The sequence below is a fragment of the Oncorhynchus keta genome, chromosome 17 (genome assembly GCF_023373465.1).
Source record: "Oncorhynchus keta strain PuntledgeMale-10-30-2019 chromosome 17, Oket_V2, whole genome shotgun sequence".
Taxonomy (NCBI): Eukaryota; Metazoa; Chordata; class Actinopteri; order Salmoniformes; family Salmonidae; genus Oncorhynchus; species Oncorhynchus keta.
In genome coordinates this window covers 57283104-57300024 of record NC_068437.1, presented here as the reverse complement: position 1 = coordinate 57300024, position 16921 = coordinate 57283104, and the positions used below count along the sequence as shown (strand labels likewise).

The 16921-nt window shown below is 43.6% G+C and overlaps 1 protein-coding gene across 1 annotated transcript in view; it reads left to right on the top strand.

The window, feature by feature from the left end:
* Positions 1–16921, top strand: part of LOC118380178 (transcription factor 12) — a 37903-nt gene that overhangs the window by 6952 nt on the left and 14030 nt on the right. The window contains exons 2-3 of the mRNA XM_052467072.1: positions 9950–10195; positions 15848–16033. Of these exons, the coding sequence (XP_052323032.1) occupies positions 9950–10195; positions 15848–16033 (432 nt within the window). The remainder of the gene's footprint in view (positions 1–9949; positions 10196–15847; positions 16034–16921) is intronic.

Here is a 16921-nt window from a genome sequence, read left to right as displayed (position 1 = left end):
TCTAACATTCTATACCATTCATCACTACAGGGAGTCTAACATTCTATAACATTCATCACTACAGGGAGTCTAACATTCTATATAATTCATCACAACAGGGAGTCTAACATTCTATATCATTCATCACTACAGGGAGTCTAACATTCTATATCATTCATCACTACAGGGAGTCTAACATTCTATATCATTCATCACAACAGGGAGTCTAACATTCATCACAACAGGGAGTCTAACATTCTATATCATTCATCACAACAGGGAGTCCAACATTCTATATCATTCATCACAACAGGGAGTCCAACATTCTATATCATTAATCACAACAGGGAGTCCAACATTCTATATCATTCATCACAACAGGGAGTCTAACATTCATCACAACAGGGAGTCTAACATTCTATATCATTCATCACAACAGGGAGTCCAACATTCTATATCATTCATCACAACAGGGAGTCTAACATTCATCACAACAGGGAGTCTAACATTCTATATCATTCATCACAACAGGGAGTCCAACATTCTATATCATTAATCACAACAGGGAGTCCAACATTCTATATCATTCATCACAACAGGGAGTCTAACATTCATCACAACAGGGAGTCTAACATTCTATATCATTCATCACAACAGGGAGTCCAACATTCTATATCATTAATCACAACAGGGAGTCCAACATTCTATATCATTCATCACAACAGGGAGTCTAACATTCATCACAACAGGGAGTCTAACATTCTATATCATTCATCACAACAGGGAGTCCAACATTCTATATCATTAATCACAACAGGGAGTCAGTCCAACATTCTATATCATTCATCACAACAGGGAGTCTAACATTCATCACTACAGGGAGTCCAACATTCTATATCATTCATCACAACAGGGAGTCTAACATTCATCACTACAGGGAGTCTATCATTCATCACAACAGGGAGTCTAACATTCATCACTACAGGGAGTCTATCATTCATCACAACAGGGAGTCTAACATTCTATACCATTAAAAGAACAAACCCTTTCATATACCTCTCATCAAAAGTCATTGCAGTGAACATGTGTCATGGGGATTAGGTTTATACAGCTATGGCTGTATCTGGAAGGGATATATGTGTGTGTGTGTGTGTGTGTGTGTGTGTGTGTGTGTGTGTGTGTGTGTGTGTGTGTGTGTGTGTGTGTGTGTGTGTGTGTGTGTGTGTGTGTGTGTGTGTGTGTGTGTGTGTGTGTGTGTGTGTGTTCAATGGCACTAGAACTGGGACTGAGTGTTCCATTCAGTCAGTGATGTCTGTGTAAATGTATGTCCGTGGTTTCATTGTGATAGAAGATTATGACATTTGCAGCACGTACTTACACTATGTAATGTAATTGACCAAATGTCCCTCTTTCAGCTTTCAGAATACAACATATAATGTATCAGTCTATATTTACCGCCTCCCATTTCTCTAATGTGTAGCAGATTGCAGATCTCTATTTGATTTAACCGTGGTGTGTTTTAACACTGGTCCCTATCCTTGTCCATTACCACCATCAAAGACTGGGAGACTAACTAACTAGAACCAGACGTTAGAGACTAACTAACTAGAACCAGACCTTAGAGAGTAACGAACTAGAACCAGACGTTAGAGACTAACTAACTAGAACCAGACGTTAGAGACTAACTAACTAGAACCAGACGTTAGAGACTAACTAACTAGAACCAGACCTTAGAGACTAACTAGAACCAGATGTTAGAGGGTAACTAACTAGAACCAGACCTTAGAGAGTAACTAACTAGAACCAGACCTTAGAGAGTAACGAAATAGAACCAGACCATAGAGACTAACTAACTAGATCCAGACGTTAGAGACTAACGAGAACCAGACGTTAGAGAATAACTAACTAGAACCAGACGTTAGAGAATAACTAACTAGAACCAGACCTTAGAGAGTAACTAACTCGAACCAGACGTTAGAGACTAACTAACTAGAACCAGACGTTAGAGACTAACTAACTATAACCAGACGTTAGAGACTAACTAACTAGAACCAGACATTAGAGACTAACTAGAACCAGACGTTAGAGGGTAACTAACTAGAACCAGACCTTAGAGGATAACTAACTAGAACCAGACGTTAGTAACTAACTAGAACCAGACGTTAGTAACTAACTAGAACCAGACGTTAGTAACTAACTAGAACCAGACGTTAGTAACTAACTAGAACCAGACGTTAGTAACTAACTAGAACCAGACGTTAGTAACTAACTAGAACCAGACGTTAGTAACTAACTAGAACCAGACGTTAGTAACTAACTAGAACCAGACGTTAGTAACTAACTAGAACCAGACGTTAGTACAAGACACAGAGGGGCCAATGTGGCTAAAGTTGGAAGGGGTGTTACTGTAGGGTAGAGGCCTTAGAATAGTGGATCAATATTGCACTCTTTTAAATCTTCCTCTAAATTATTGAAATTATACATTTTTGAGTGCCAAATGGGGTCTTTCATGTCTTCATTTAAGTTTTTGTTTCCATCAGAGATGATATCAATCGTGTTTTTGTTGCTATCAGAGATGATATCAGTCACGTTTTTGTTGCTATCAGAGATGATATCAGTTACGTTTTTGTTGCTATCAGAGATGATATCAGTCACGTTTTTGTTGCTATCAGAGATTATATCAGTCACGTTTTTGTTGCTATCAGTCACGTTTTTGTTGCTAATGATATCAGTCACGTTTTTGTTGCTAGAGATGATATCAGAAGTTTTTGTTGCTATGATGATATCAGTCACGTTTTTGTTGCTGATATCAGTCACGTTTTTGTTGCTATGATTATATCAGTCACGTTTTTGTTGCTATCAGAGATGATATCAGTCACGTTTTTGTTGCTATCAGAGATGATATCAGTCACGTTTTTGTTGCTATCAGAGATGATATCAGTCACGTTTTTGTTGCTATCAGAGATGATATCAGTCACGTTTTTGTTGCTATCAGAGATGATATCAGTCACGTTTTTGTTGCTATCAGAGATGATATCAGTCACGTTTTTGTTGCTATCAGAGATGATATCAGTTACGTTTTTGTTGCTATCAGAGATGATATCAGTCACGTTTTTGTTGCTATCAGAGATGATATCAGTCACGTTTTTGTTGCTATCAGAGATGATATCAGTCACGTTTTTGTTGCTATCAGAGATGATATCAGTTACGTTTTTGTTGCTATCAGAGATGATATCAGTCACGTTTTTGTTGCTACGTTTTTTTTTGTTGCTATCAGAGATGATATCAGTCACGTTTTTGTTTTGCTATCAGAGATGATATCAGTTACGTTTTTGTTGCTATCAGAGATGATATCAGTCACGTTTTTGTTGCTATCAGAGATGATATCAGTTTTTTTGTTGCTATATCAGAGATGAGATGATATCACGTATCTATCAGAGATCAGTCACGTTTTTGTTGCTATCAGAGATGATATCAGTCACGTTTTTGTTGCTATCAGAGATGATATCATTTTTGTTGCTACAGTTTTTTTTGTTGCTATCAGAGATGATATCAGTCACGTTTTTGTTGCTATCAGAGATGATATCAGTCATCAGAGATGATTTCACGTTTTTGTTGCTATCAGAGATGATATCAGTCACGTTTTTTTTTGTTGCTATCAGAGATGATATCAGTCACGTTTTTGTTGCTAAATGATATCAGTGTTTTTGTTGCTATCAGAGATGATATCAGAGATGATATCAGTTACGTTTTTGTTGCTATCAGAGATGATATCAGTCACGTTTTTGTTGCTATCAGAGATAATATCAGTCACGTTTTTGTTGCTATCAGAGATGATATCAGTCACGTTTTTGTTGCTATCAGAGATGATATCAGTTACGTTTTTGTTGCCATCAGAGATGATATCAGTCAAATGTGTGTTGCTGTCAGAGATGCTAATGTATCACGACTGTGATGTTAAAGTGCAGTATATTACACCTCCATCTTCCTGTAGTTGTGTTCTTCACACACGGTGAAGAGTCTCCCATCATTTGTGATGACATGACTGTTGGTTTATAAATCAATGCGATACTAAAAGAGAATGTCATGGCGACGGTTCACGTGTGTGTGTTACTAATGGGTCTCCTGCTCCGTCCCACAGTGTGTGTATGTGTGTGTGTGTTATTAATGGGTCTCCTGCTCCGTCCCACAGTGTGTGTATGTGTGTGTGTGTTATTAATGGGTCTCCTGCTCCGTCCCACAGTGTGTGTATGTGTGTGTGTGTTATTAATGGGTCTCCTGCTCCGTCCCACAGTGTGTGTATGTGTGTGTGTGTTATTAATGGGTCTCCTGCTCCGTCCCACAGTGTGTATGTGTGTGTGTGTTATTAATGGGTCTCCTGCTCCGTCCCACAGTGTGTGTATGTGTGTGTGTTATTAATGGGTCTCCTGCTCCGTCCCACAGTGTGTGTATGTGTGTGTGTTATTAATGGGTCTCCTGCTCCGTCCCACAGTGTGTGTATGTGTGTGTGTGTATTAATGGGTCTCCTGCTCCGTCCCACAGTGTGTGTATGTGTGTGTGTGTTATTAATGGGTCTCCTCCTGCTCCGTCCCACAGTGTGTGTATGTGTGTGTGTGTTATTAATGGGTCTCCTGCTCCGTCCCCACAGTGTGTGTATGTGTGTGTGTGTGTATTAATGGGTCTCCTGCTCCGTCCCACAGTGTGTGTATGTGTGTGTGTTATTAATGGGTCTCCTGCTCCGTCCCACAGTGTGTGTATGTGTGTGTGTGTTATTAATGGGTCTGGGTCTCCTGCTCCGTCCCACAGTGTGTGTATGTGTGTGTGTGTTATTAATGGGTCTCTCTGCTCCGTCCCACAGTGTGTGTATGTGTGTGTGTGTTACTAATGGGTCTCCTGCTCCGTCCCACAGTGTGTGTATGTGTGTGTGTTACTAATGGGTCTCCTGCTCCGTCCCACAGTGTGTGTATGTGTGTGTGTTACTACAGTGGTGTATGTGTGTGTGTGGGTCTCTGCTTCGTCCCACTCTCTGCTCCGTCCCACAGTGTGTGTATTAATGGGTGTGTGTGTACTAATGGGTCTCCTGTCTCCGGCCCCACAGTGTGTGTGTGTGTGTGTGTTATTAATGGGTCTCCGTCCCACAGTGTGTGTGTGTGTGTGTTACTAATGGGTCTCCTGCTCCGTCCCACAGTGTGTGTGTGTGTGTGTGTGTTACTAATGGGTCTCCTGCTCCGTCCCACAGTGTGTGTATGTGTGTGTGTGTTACTAATGGGTCTCCTGCTCCGTCCCACAGTGTGTGTATGGGTGTGTGTGTTACTAATGGGTCTCCTGCTCCGTCCCACAGTGTGTGTATGTGTGTGTGTGTTACTAATGGGTCTCCTGCTCCGTCCCACAGTGTGTGTTTGTGTGTGTGTGTTACTAATGGGTCTCCTGCTCCGTCCCACAGTGTGTGTATGTGTGTGTGTGTTATTAATGGGTCTCCTGCTCCGTCCCACAGTGTGTGTGTGTGTAATGGGTCTCCTGTGTCCCACAGTGTGTGTATGGGTCTCCTGCCTGCTCCGTCCCACAGTGTGTGTATGTGTGTGTGTGTTACTAATGGGTCTCCTGCTCCCTCCCATGGTAAGGAGGACAATTGGCATTATCCTGCACCATATGCTACCCATGGAGACTCAGACAGGGCTAGTGACAGCAGGGGCTCCTGTGGTTGGCCTGGTCCCATTATCACCATGGAACTTGTGCCAAACACGGCTAGAGCTGTGTGTGTGTGTGTGTGTGTATGGGGGAGGGCATTGTGTGTGTGTGTGTTGTGTGCGTGTGTGTGTGCGTGTGAGCGTGTGTGCGTGTGTGTGTGTGTGTGTGTGTGTGTGTGTGTGTGTGTGTGTGTGTGTGTGTGTGATTGTGTGTGTGTGCGTGTGTGTGTGTGTGTGTGTGAGCATGCTCAAGAGGGTCTTTAAATAGAGAGCTGGTCTGCTTTACAGGCGTTTGTCACCGGGGTAACAGTGCCTGTTGTCGGGGTAACTGACACCCCATTGATGTTCCTCAGGGAGGTTGATTTTAATTTCCTGAATCAGATCAAAGAGATGGGGGTGCAGGTGCAGCACAGACCTCTCAGTGTGGGTAGGTGTTTCATTTGTGAAACCTCCTTCGATGATTCAATAGTTAATTCTAATTTTTTATTGTAATAAAATAGAAAACTGTCACTGTTTCAACAAAAGTCTCATACTCTATTACAACTGTGGTGTGGTCCGATCCTGTGGTCCGATCCTGTGGTGTGGTCCGATCCTGTGGTCCGATCTGTGGTCTGATCTGTGGTCCGATCCTGTGGTCCGATCTGTGGTCTGATCTGTGGTCCGATCCTGTGGTCCGATCCTGTGGTGTGGTCCTGTGGTCCGATCCTGTGGTCCGATCCTGTGGTCCGATCTGTGGTCCGATCTGTGGTCCGATCCTGTGGTCCGATCCTGTGGTCCGATCCTGTGGTCCGGTCCTGTGGTCCGATCCTGTGGTCCGATCCTGTGGTGTGGTCCGATCCTGTGGTCCGATCCTGTGGTCCGATCCTGTGGTCCGATCTGTGGTCTGATCTGTGGTTCGATCCTGTGGTGTGGTCCTGTGGTCCGATCCTGTGGTCCGATCCTGTGGTCCGATCCTGTGGTCCGATCCTGTGGTGTGGTCCTGTGGTCCGATCCTGTGGTCCAATCCTGTGGTCCGGTCCTGTGGTCCGATCCTGTGGTCCGATCCTGTGGTCAGATCCTGTGGATCCTGTGGTCAGATCCTCTGGTTCGATCCTGAGGTCCGGTCCTGTGGTCCGATCCTGTGGTCAGATCCTGTGGATCCTGTGGTCAGATCCTCTGGTTCGATCCTGTGGTCCGATCCTGTGGTCGATCCTGTGGTGTGGTCTTGTGGTCCGATCCTGTGGTCCGATCCTGTGGTCTGATCTGTGGTTCGATCCTGTGGTGTGGTCCTGTGGTCCGATCCTGTGGTCCGATCCTGTGGTCCGATCCTGTGGTCCGATCCTGTGGTCCGATCCTGTGGTCCGGTCCTGTGGTCCGATCCTGTGGTGTGGTCCTGTGGTCCGATCCTGTGGTCCGATCCTGTGGTTCGATCCTGTGGTCCGATCCTGTGGTCTGATCTGTGGTCCGATCCTGTGGTGTGGTCCGATCCTGTGGATCCTGTGGTCAGATCCTCTGGTTCGATCCTGTGGTCCGATCCTGTGGTCCGATCCTGTGGTCCGATCCTGTGGTCCGATCCTGTGGTCCGGTCCTGTGGTCCGATCCTGTGGTCCGATCCTGTGGTCAGATCCTGTGGATCCTGTGGTCAGATCCTCTGGTTCGATCCTGTGGTCCGGTCCTGTGGTCCGGTCCTGTGGTCCGATCCTGTGGTGTGGTCCTGTGGTCCGATCCTGTGGTGTGGTCCTGTGGTCCGATCCTGTGGTGTGGTCTTATGGTGTGGTCTTGTAGTGTGGTCTTGTGTTGTGGTCCTGCTGTCTGAAGAGGATTTATCCAATGTTGTTCTGCAGCTTTTTCCAAATGAAATTCTTTCTATCCCAATCTTCCAAACTAGCCCTAAACCTGATTACGATTAGGGCAGCAGGGAATTCTCTCTCTCTCTCTCTCTCTCTCTCTCTCTCTCTCCCTCTCTCCCCCCCTCCCTCCCGGGAAGGCGGTGATGGGGATGGGAGGGAATGCTGTTCCCTTAATCCGGATGAGGAGGTGCATGGATCACCCAGTTTAGGGATTAACACAATAGCTCTGAGTCTGCTCCTTTCAGCACACTGCTTGGTTTTTATTTAGACTTCTGTAGTATACTGTAGTGTACTGTATTATACTGTATTATACTGTATTATAGTGTAGTGTACTATAGTATACTGTATTATACTGTACTATACTGTAGTGTACTGTATTATACTGTATTATACTGTATTATAGTGTAGTGTACTATAGTATACTGTATTATACTGTACTATACTGTAGTGTACTGTATTATACTGTATTATAGTGTAGTGTACTTTAGTATACTGTATTAAACTGTATTATACTGTAGTGTACTGTATTATACTGTAGTGTACTGTATTATACTGTACTGTATTATACTGTAGTGTACTGTATTATACTGTAGTGTACTTTAGTATACTGTATTATACTGTAGTGTACTTTAGTGTACTGTATTATACTGTAGTGTACTCTATTATACTGTAGTGTACTTTAGTATACTGTAGTATACTGTATTATACTGTATTATACTGTAGTGTACTGTATTATACTGTATTATACTGTTGTGTACTGTAGTATACTGTAGTATACTGTATTATACTGTAGTGTACTGTATTATACTGTAGTGTACTGTAATGTACTGTATTATACTGTTTTATACTGTATTATAGTGTAGTGTATGGTAGTATACTGTATTATACTGTAGTGTACTGTATTATACTGTAATGTACTGTATTATACTGTATTATACTGTAATGTACTGTATTATACTGTATTATACTGTAGTGTACTGTATTATACTGTAAGGTACTATACTGTTTTATACTGTATTATACTGTAGTGTACAGTATTATACTGTAGTGTACTGTATTATACTGTATTATACTGTTTATACTGTATTATAGTGTAGTGTACTATAGTATTCTGTAGTATACTGTAGTGTAGTGTACTGTAGTATACTGTACTGTAGTATACTGTGGAATGCTATAGTATGCTGTAGTATACTGTAGTGTTCTGGAGTATACTGTAATGTACGGTTCTGTACTGTAGTGTACTGTAGTGTGCTGTAGTGTACTGTATTATACTGTAGTGTACTGTAGTATACTGTAGTGTACTGTATTATACAGATGTTCACTGTATTATATTGTGGAGTACTGTAGTATGGTGTAGTATGCTGTAGTATACTGTAGTTTATTGTACTATACTGTAGTGTTCTGTAGTATACTGTAGGGTACTGTAGTGTGCTCTAGTGTACCCTATTTTGCTGTAGTATACGGTTGTATACTATAGTATCCTGTATTATAATGAGTATATTGTAGTATCTCTGTACTATACTGTAGGTTTCTGTAGTATACTGTTGTGTACTGTGCTATACTGTCGGGTTCTGTAGTATAATGTAGTGTACTCTGCTATACTGTAGTATGCTGTAGTATACTGTAGTGTACTGTGCTATACTGTAGGGCTCTGTAGTATACTGTAGTGTACTGTGCTATACTGTAGTATACTGTAGTGTACTGTATGTTGCTGTAGTATACGGTTGTATACCATAGTATCCTGTATCATAATGAGTATACTGTAGTTTACTGTAGTGTACTGTAGTATACTGTGGTGTACTGTAGTATACTGTAGTGTACTGTAGTGTACTGTAGTGTGCTCTAGTGTACTGTAGCATACTGTAGTGTACTGTAGTATACTGTAGTATACTGTAGCGTACTGTAGTATGCTGTAGTATACGGTTGTATACCATAGTATCCTGTATTATAATGAGTATACTGTAGTATACTGTAGCTTCAGTTCACAGTTCTGGTATTGCGTTGATCCATAGACATATATTTACATATGTATTCATATAGGCTATACTGTATATATTCACATATAGGCTATACTGTATACACTGTATTCACATATAGGCTATTCTGTATATGTTCACAAGTATTCATATAGACTATACTTTATATTTTCACATACTGTATATGGGCGGCAGGTAGCCTAGTGGTTAGAGTGTTGGGACTAGTAACTGAAAAGTTGCTAGATCGAATCCCTGAGCTGACAAGGTAAAAAATATGTTGTTCTGCCCCTGAACAAGGCAGTTTAACCCACTGTTCCCTCGTAGTCCGTCATTGAAAATAAGAATTTGTTCCTAACCGACTTATATGTCAGTTATGTGTGTTTATATACATAACTTTACGAAGTCATTGTTTCAGTGTTATAGACGTTTAGTTCATCACAATCTTTCATTTAGCTGTCCCCCCCCTTTTTCTTCTCAGGTCTATACTCAATCTCCAAATCATGACGACCTCCTCAACCCTGACTCATCCTCACACCCCTCCTCCAAAGCTCCAGGCAACGTGTTCACGGGAACCTTTTTCAGTGAGCGACAGGGGAACAGCAGTTCACCTGACATGTGGAACTCCAATGGAATGAACCAGCCTGGCTTTGGAGGCATGGTGGGAGGGGCCTCAGCTCACCAATCAGGAAGCTACAACAACATGCAACCAGCACGTAATCACCTGGTAAAGAACTGTACTGTACTTGACTTTACTCACACAAAGAGTTTTCAATAAATCATGTTCTACTTATAGTTTTATTTTGATGGGCTCACACAGATGTTGATACTAACCCAGCACATGTACAGTACCAGTCAAAAGGGTTGCAGCACTCCATCACTCTCTCCTTCTTGGTCAAATAGCCCTTACACAGCCTGGAGGTGTGTTGGGTCATTGCCCTTTTGAAAAACAATGATAGTCCCACTAAGCGCAAACCAGATGGGATGGCGTATCGCTGCAGAATGCTGTGGTAGCCATGCTGGTTAAGTGTGCCTTGAATTCTAAATAATTTCACAGAAAGTGTCATCAGCAAAGCACCATAACACCTCCTCCTCCATGCTTCACGGTGGGAACCACACATGCAGAGATCATTTGTTCACCTACTCTGTGTTTCACAAAGACACGGAGGTTGGAACCAAAAATCTCAAATTTGGACTCATCACACCAAAGGACAGATTCCCACCGGTCTAATGTCCACTGCTCCTGTATCTTGGCCCAAGCAAGTCTCTTCTTATTATTGGTGTCCTTTAGTAGTGATTTCTTTGCAGCAATTCCACCATGAAGGCCTGATTCACGCAGTCTCCTCTGAACAGTTAATGTTGAGATGTGTCTGTTTCTTGAACTCTGTGAAGCATTTATTTGGGCTGTAATTTCTGAGGCTGGTAACTCTAATGAACTTATCGTCTGCAGCAGAGGTAACTCTGGGTCTTCCTTTGCTGTGGTGGTCCTCACGAGAGCCAGTTTCATCATAGCGCTTGATGGTTTTTGCGACTACACTTGAAATGTTCTGCATTGACTGACCTTCATGTCTTATAGTAATGATGGACTGGGATGGATTTATCTTTGCTTATTTGAGCTATTCTTGCTATAATATGGCCGCCTCGCTTCGCGTTCCCAGGAAACTATGCAGTATTTTGTTTTTTTTACATGTTATTTCTTGCATTGGTACCCCAGGTAATCTTAGGTTTCATTACATACAGTCGGGGGGAACTACTGAATATAAGAGCAACGTCAACTCACCATCATTGCGACCAGGAATGTGACTTTCCCGAAGTGGATCCTGTGTTTTGCCTTCCACCCAGGACAATAGATCGGATCCCAGCCGGCGAACCTAAACAACGTTGCCGTAAAAGGGGCAAACGAAGCGGTCTTCTGGTCAGGCTCCGGAGATGGAGCACCACTCCCTACCATACTACTCGCCAATGTCCAGTCTCTTGACAACAAGGTTGGTGAAATCCGAGCCAGGGTTGCCTTCCAGAGAGACATCAGAGACTGTAACGTTCTTTGCTTCACGGAAACATGGCTCACTCGAGAGACACTATCGGAGTCGGTGCAGCCAGCTGGTTTCTTCATGCATCGCGCCGACAGAAACAAGCATCTTTCTGGTAAGAAGAGGGGCGGGGGGGTATGCCTTATGATAAACGAGACGTGGTGTGATCATAACAACATACTCCTTCTGTTCACCTGACTTAGAATTCCTCACAATCAAATGTCAACCGCATTATCTACCAAGGGAATTATCTTCGATTATAATCACAGCCGTATATATTCCCCCCCAAGAAGACACATCGATGGCCCTGAACAAACTTTATTTGACTCTTTGCAAACTGGAATCCATATATCCGGAGGCTGCATTCATTGTAGCTGGGGATTTTAACAAGGCTAATCTGAAAACAAGACTCCCTAAATTCTATCAGCAAATCGATTGCGCAACCAGGGCTGGTAAAACCCTGGATCATTGTTATTCTAACTTCCGCGACACATATAAGGCCCTCCCCACCCTCCTTTCGGAAAAATTGACCACGACTCCATCTTGTTGCTTCCAGCCTACAGACAGAAACTAAAACAAGAAGCTCCCGCGGTCAGGTCTGTTCAACGCTGGTCCAACCAATCTGATTCCACGCTTCAAGACTGCTGTCGTACCCACAGCAACTATTAAAACATTCCCAAACCAGAAACTGTGGATTGATGGCAGCAGTCGCAAGACACTGAAAGCACGAACCATTGCTTTTAACCAGGGCAAGGTGACCGGAAACATGACCGAATACAAACAGTGGAGCTATTCCCTCCACAAGGCAATCAAACAAGCTAAGCGTCAGTATAGAGACAAAGTAGAGTTGTCATTCAACGGCTCAGACACAAGAGGTATGTGGCAGGGTCTACAGTCAATCGCGGATTACAACAAGAAAACCAGCCCTGTCGCGGACCAGGATGTCTTGCTCCCAGACAGACTAAATAACTTCTTTGCTCGCTTTGAGGACAATACAGTGCCACTGACACGGCCCGCTACCAAAACCTGCGTACTGTCCTTCACTGCAGCCGACGTGAGTAAAACATTTAAACGTGTTAACCCTCGCAAGGCCGCAGGCCCAGACGGCATCCCCAGCCGCGTCCTCAGAGCATGTGCAGACCAGCTGGCTGGCGTGTTTACAGACATATTCAATCAATCCTTATCCCAGTCTGCTGTTCCCACATGCTTCAAGATGGCCACCATTGTTCCTGTTCCCAAGAAAGCTAAGGTAACTGAGCTAAACGACAACCACCACGTAGCACTCACTTCCGTCATCATGAAGTGCTTTGAGAGACTAGTCAAGGATCATATCACCTCCACCTTACCTGACACCCTAGACCCACTCCAACTTGCTTACCGCCCAAATAGGTCCACAGACGATGCAATCGCAACCACACTGCACACTGCCCTAACCCATCTGGACAAGAGGAATACCTATGTGAGAATGCTGTTCATCAACTACAGCTCAGCATTTAACACCATAGTACCCTCCAAACTCGTCATCAAGCTCGAGACCCAGGGTCTCGACTCCGCCCTGTGCAACTGGGTACTGGACTTCCGGACGGGCCACCCCCAGGTGGTGAGGGTAGGTAACAACATCTCCAACCCGCTGATCCTCAACACTGGGGCCCCACAAGGGTGCGTTCTGAGCCCTCTCCTGTACTCCCTGTTCACTCACGACTGCGTGGCCAGGCACGCCTCCAACTCAATCATCAAGTTTGCGGACGACACAACAGCGGTAGGCTTGATTACCAACAACGACGAGACGGCCTACAGGGAGGAGGTGAGGGCCCTCGGAGTGTGGTGTCAGGAAAGTAACCTCACACTCAACGTCAACAAAACTAAGGAGATGATTGTGGACTTTAGGAAACAGCAGAGGGAGCACCCCCCTATCCATATCGACGGGACAGTAGTGGAGAGGGTAGTAAGTTTTAAGTTCCTCGGCGTACACATCACGGACAAACTGAATTGGTCCACCCACACAGACAGCGTTGTGAAGAAGGCGCAGCAGCGCCTCTTCAACCTCAGGAGGCTGAAGAAATTTGGCTAGTCACCAAAAGCACTCACAAACTTCTACAGATGCACAATCGAGAGCATCCTGTCGGGCTGTATCACCGCCTGGTACGGCAACTGCTCCGCCCACAACCGCAAGGCTTTCCAGAGGGTAGTGAGGTCTGCACAACGCATCACCGGGGGCAAACTACCTGCCCTCCAGGACACCTACACCACCCGATGTCACAGGAAGGCCATAAAGGCCATCATCAAAGACAACAGCCACCCGAGCCACTGCCTGTTCACCCCGCTATCATCCAGAAGGTGAGGTCAGTACAGGTGCATCAAAGCTGGGACCGAGAGACTGAAAAACAGCTTCTATCCTAAGGCCATCAGACTGTTAAACAGCCATCACTAACATTGAGTGGCTGCTGCCAACATACTGACTCAACTCCAGCTCACTTTTAATAATGGAAATTGATGGAAATTGATGTAAAAAATGTATCACTAACCACTTTAAACAATGCCACTTAATATAATGTTTACATACCCTACATTACTCATCTTATATGTATATAATGTACTCTATACCATCTACTGCATCTTGCCTATGCCGTTCTGTACCATCACTCATTCATATATCTTTATGTACATATTCTTTATCCCTTTACACTTGTGTGTATAAGGTAGTAGTTGTGGAATTGTTAGGTTAGATTACTCGTTGGTTATTACTGCATTGTCGGAACTAGAAGCACAAGCATTTCGCTACACTTGCATGAACAATCTGCTAACCATGTGTATGTGACAAATAAAATTTGATTTGATTTGACTTGGTATTTTACCAAATAGGATTATCTTCTGTATACCAGCTCTACCTTGTCACAACACAACTGATTGTCTCAAACGCATTAAGAAGGAAAGAAATTGCACAAATTAACAAGGCACACCTGTTAATTGAAATGCATTCCAGGTGTCTACCTCATGAAGCTGGTTGAGAGAATGCCAAGAGTGTGCAAAGCTGTCATCAAGGCAAAGGGTGACTTCTTTGAAGAATTTCTAACATAAAATATATTTTGATTTGTTTAACACTTTTTTTTCGGTTACTACTTGATTCCATATGTGTTATTTCATAGTTTTTGATGGTCTACAACAGGGGTGTCAAACTAATTTCGCATCGTGGGCCACATACGGCCTAGGGAGATGTCAAGTGGGCCGGACCATTAAAATTATACCATACTCTGCTATAAATAACCAAAATATCATGTCTTTCCTTTGTTTTGGTGTAAAGAAGCACAAGAACATTAGGAAAATATTGACATTTAATGAACTATCCTTTTACAAAACATTTCATGAAACACCTCATATTTCCTTAGACAAATGTGCAATTTACTTTTATCATTCACAAATATGCATTGCAACTGATCCCACTGATTGTACAAAGGCACAAAACTTTAATTGGTACTGAAAAATATAGTAATGCACTTTAAGATTAAATGAGACTTTTAAAGAAAGTAATTTTTAAACCACTTACACATACACATATAAAATCTAAATGTAATCCCTGCGTACACCTTACAAACTAAGGAGAGTGATTTTAAATGTGTAATGAAGAAAGTGTTCGCCTGTCCTGTAAATCTGTAAACTTCATACATGAAACATACATACACATACAATACATACTGAAAATTTATGGAGTTGTATGAACAGTAGAATTCCATCACACAACTTTTGTTTTGAAGCTGCTGACTAACATTAAAGTGCACATTATTTAAATCACCACAGTAAGGATTCATCTTCACAGAGCTGTATTCTTTCAATGCAAACAGTATCTAAGGCAGCATTTTAAAGGTGTTAGTCTAGTTTTTCGCTGTGATGAGTCTCGTAGTGGCGTCGAATATTATATTCCTTCAATACCTGTCTTGTTGCAAACACACCAAGCACAAAGGTTTTCCTGCATCTCTGTAAATAAATAGGACGTGGTCCATTTTTCTTTGAAAATTCTACACTCCTTATCTACTTTTCTCCGTTTGGATAACGACATTTTGGCTAATGAGGGTGTAGCGGAGAGGTAGAGACCAAGGTATTAACAACGTCGTAACAAGCAGCAGATGGCGCATTGATACCGTCTGCTGTTTCAGTCTGTCTCAGTGATGCGGCTTGTCTTCTACTCTGATGGAAAATAGTAGAAAATAGTAGAAAATAGTTTTAAATAGTTTTAAAAAATAAAGAAAAACCCTTGAATGAGTAGGCGTGTCCAAATGTTTGACTGGTACGGTACATACTGATGCACTCTGGTCCGCTGCCAAATCATGTGTATGTTGTTTATTGTTTCGCAGGACTATTCTCCCCATTCAGTCTCACCTGTAGAGGTGAACAGGGGTCTTCCTCCTATGTCTACCTTCTACCGTAACAACCCTGCTGCATCTCACACCCCGTCAGCCACCAGCTCAGAGAACACCACAGGAAACCACTCTACAGGAAGGTCACAGACTGGAGCAGCCCTGGGGAAAGCACTAGCTTCTGTAAGTACTGGAATCTACCTGTCCTGTCTACCTGTCCTATCTACCTGTTCTGTCTACCTGTCCTGTATGCCTGTCCTGTCTACCTGTCCTATCTACCTGTCCTGTCTACCTGTCCTATCTACCTGTCCTGTCTACCTGTCCTGTCTACCTGTCCAGTCTACCTGTCCTGTTTCCCTGTCCTGTCTACCTGTCCTGTCTACCTGTCCTGTCTTTCTGTCCTGTCTACCTGTCCTGTCTACCTGTCCTGTCTACCTGTCCTGTCTACCTGTCATATCTACCTGTCCTGTCTACCTGTCCCGTCTACCTGTCCTATCTACCTGTCCTGTCTACCTGTCCAGTCTACCTGTCCTGTCTCCCTGTCATGTCTCCCTGTCCTGTCTACCTGTCCTGTCTACCTGTTCTGTCTACCTGTCCTGTATGCCTGTCCTGCCTACCTGTCCTATCTACCTGTCCTGTCTACCTGTCCTATCTACCTGTCCTGTCTACCTGTCCTGTCTACCTGTCCTATCTACCTGTCCTGTCTACTTGTCCTATCTACCTGTCCTGGTCTACCTGTCCTGTGTCCTGTCTCCCTGTCCTGTCTACCTGTCCTGTCTACCTGTCCTGGTCTACCTGTCCTGTGTCCTGTCTCCCTGTCCTATCTACCTGTCCTGGTCTACCTGTCCTGTGTCCTGTCTACCTGTCCTGTCTACCTGTCCTGTCTACCTGTCCTGTCTACCTGTCCTATCTACCTGTCCTGTCTACCTGTCCTGTCTACCTGTCCTGTCTACTTGTCCTATCTACCTGTCCTGGTCTACCTGTCCTGTGTCCTGTCTCCCTGTCCTATCTACCTGTCCTGGTCTACCTGTCCTGTGTCCTGTCTCCCTGTCCTGTCTACCTGTCCTGTCT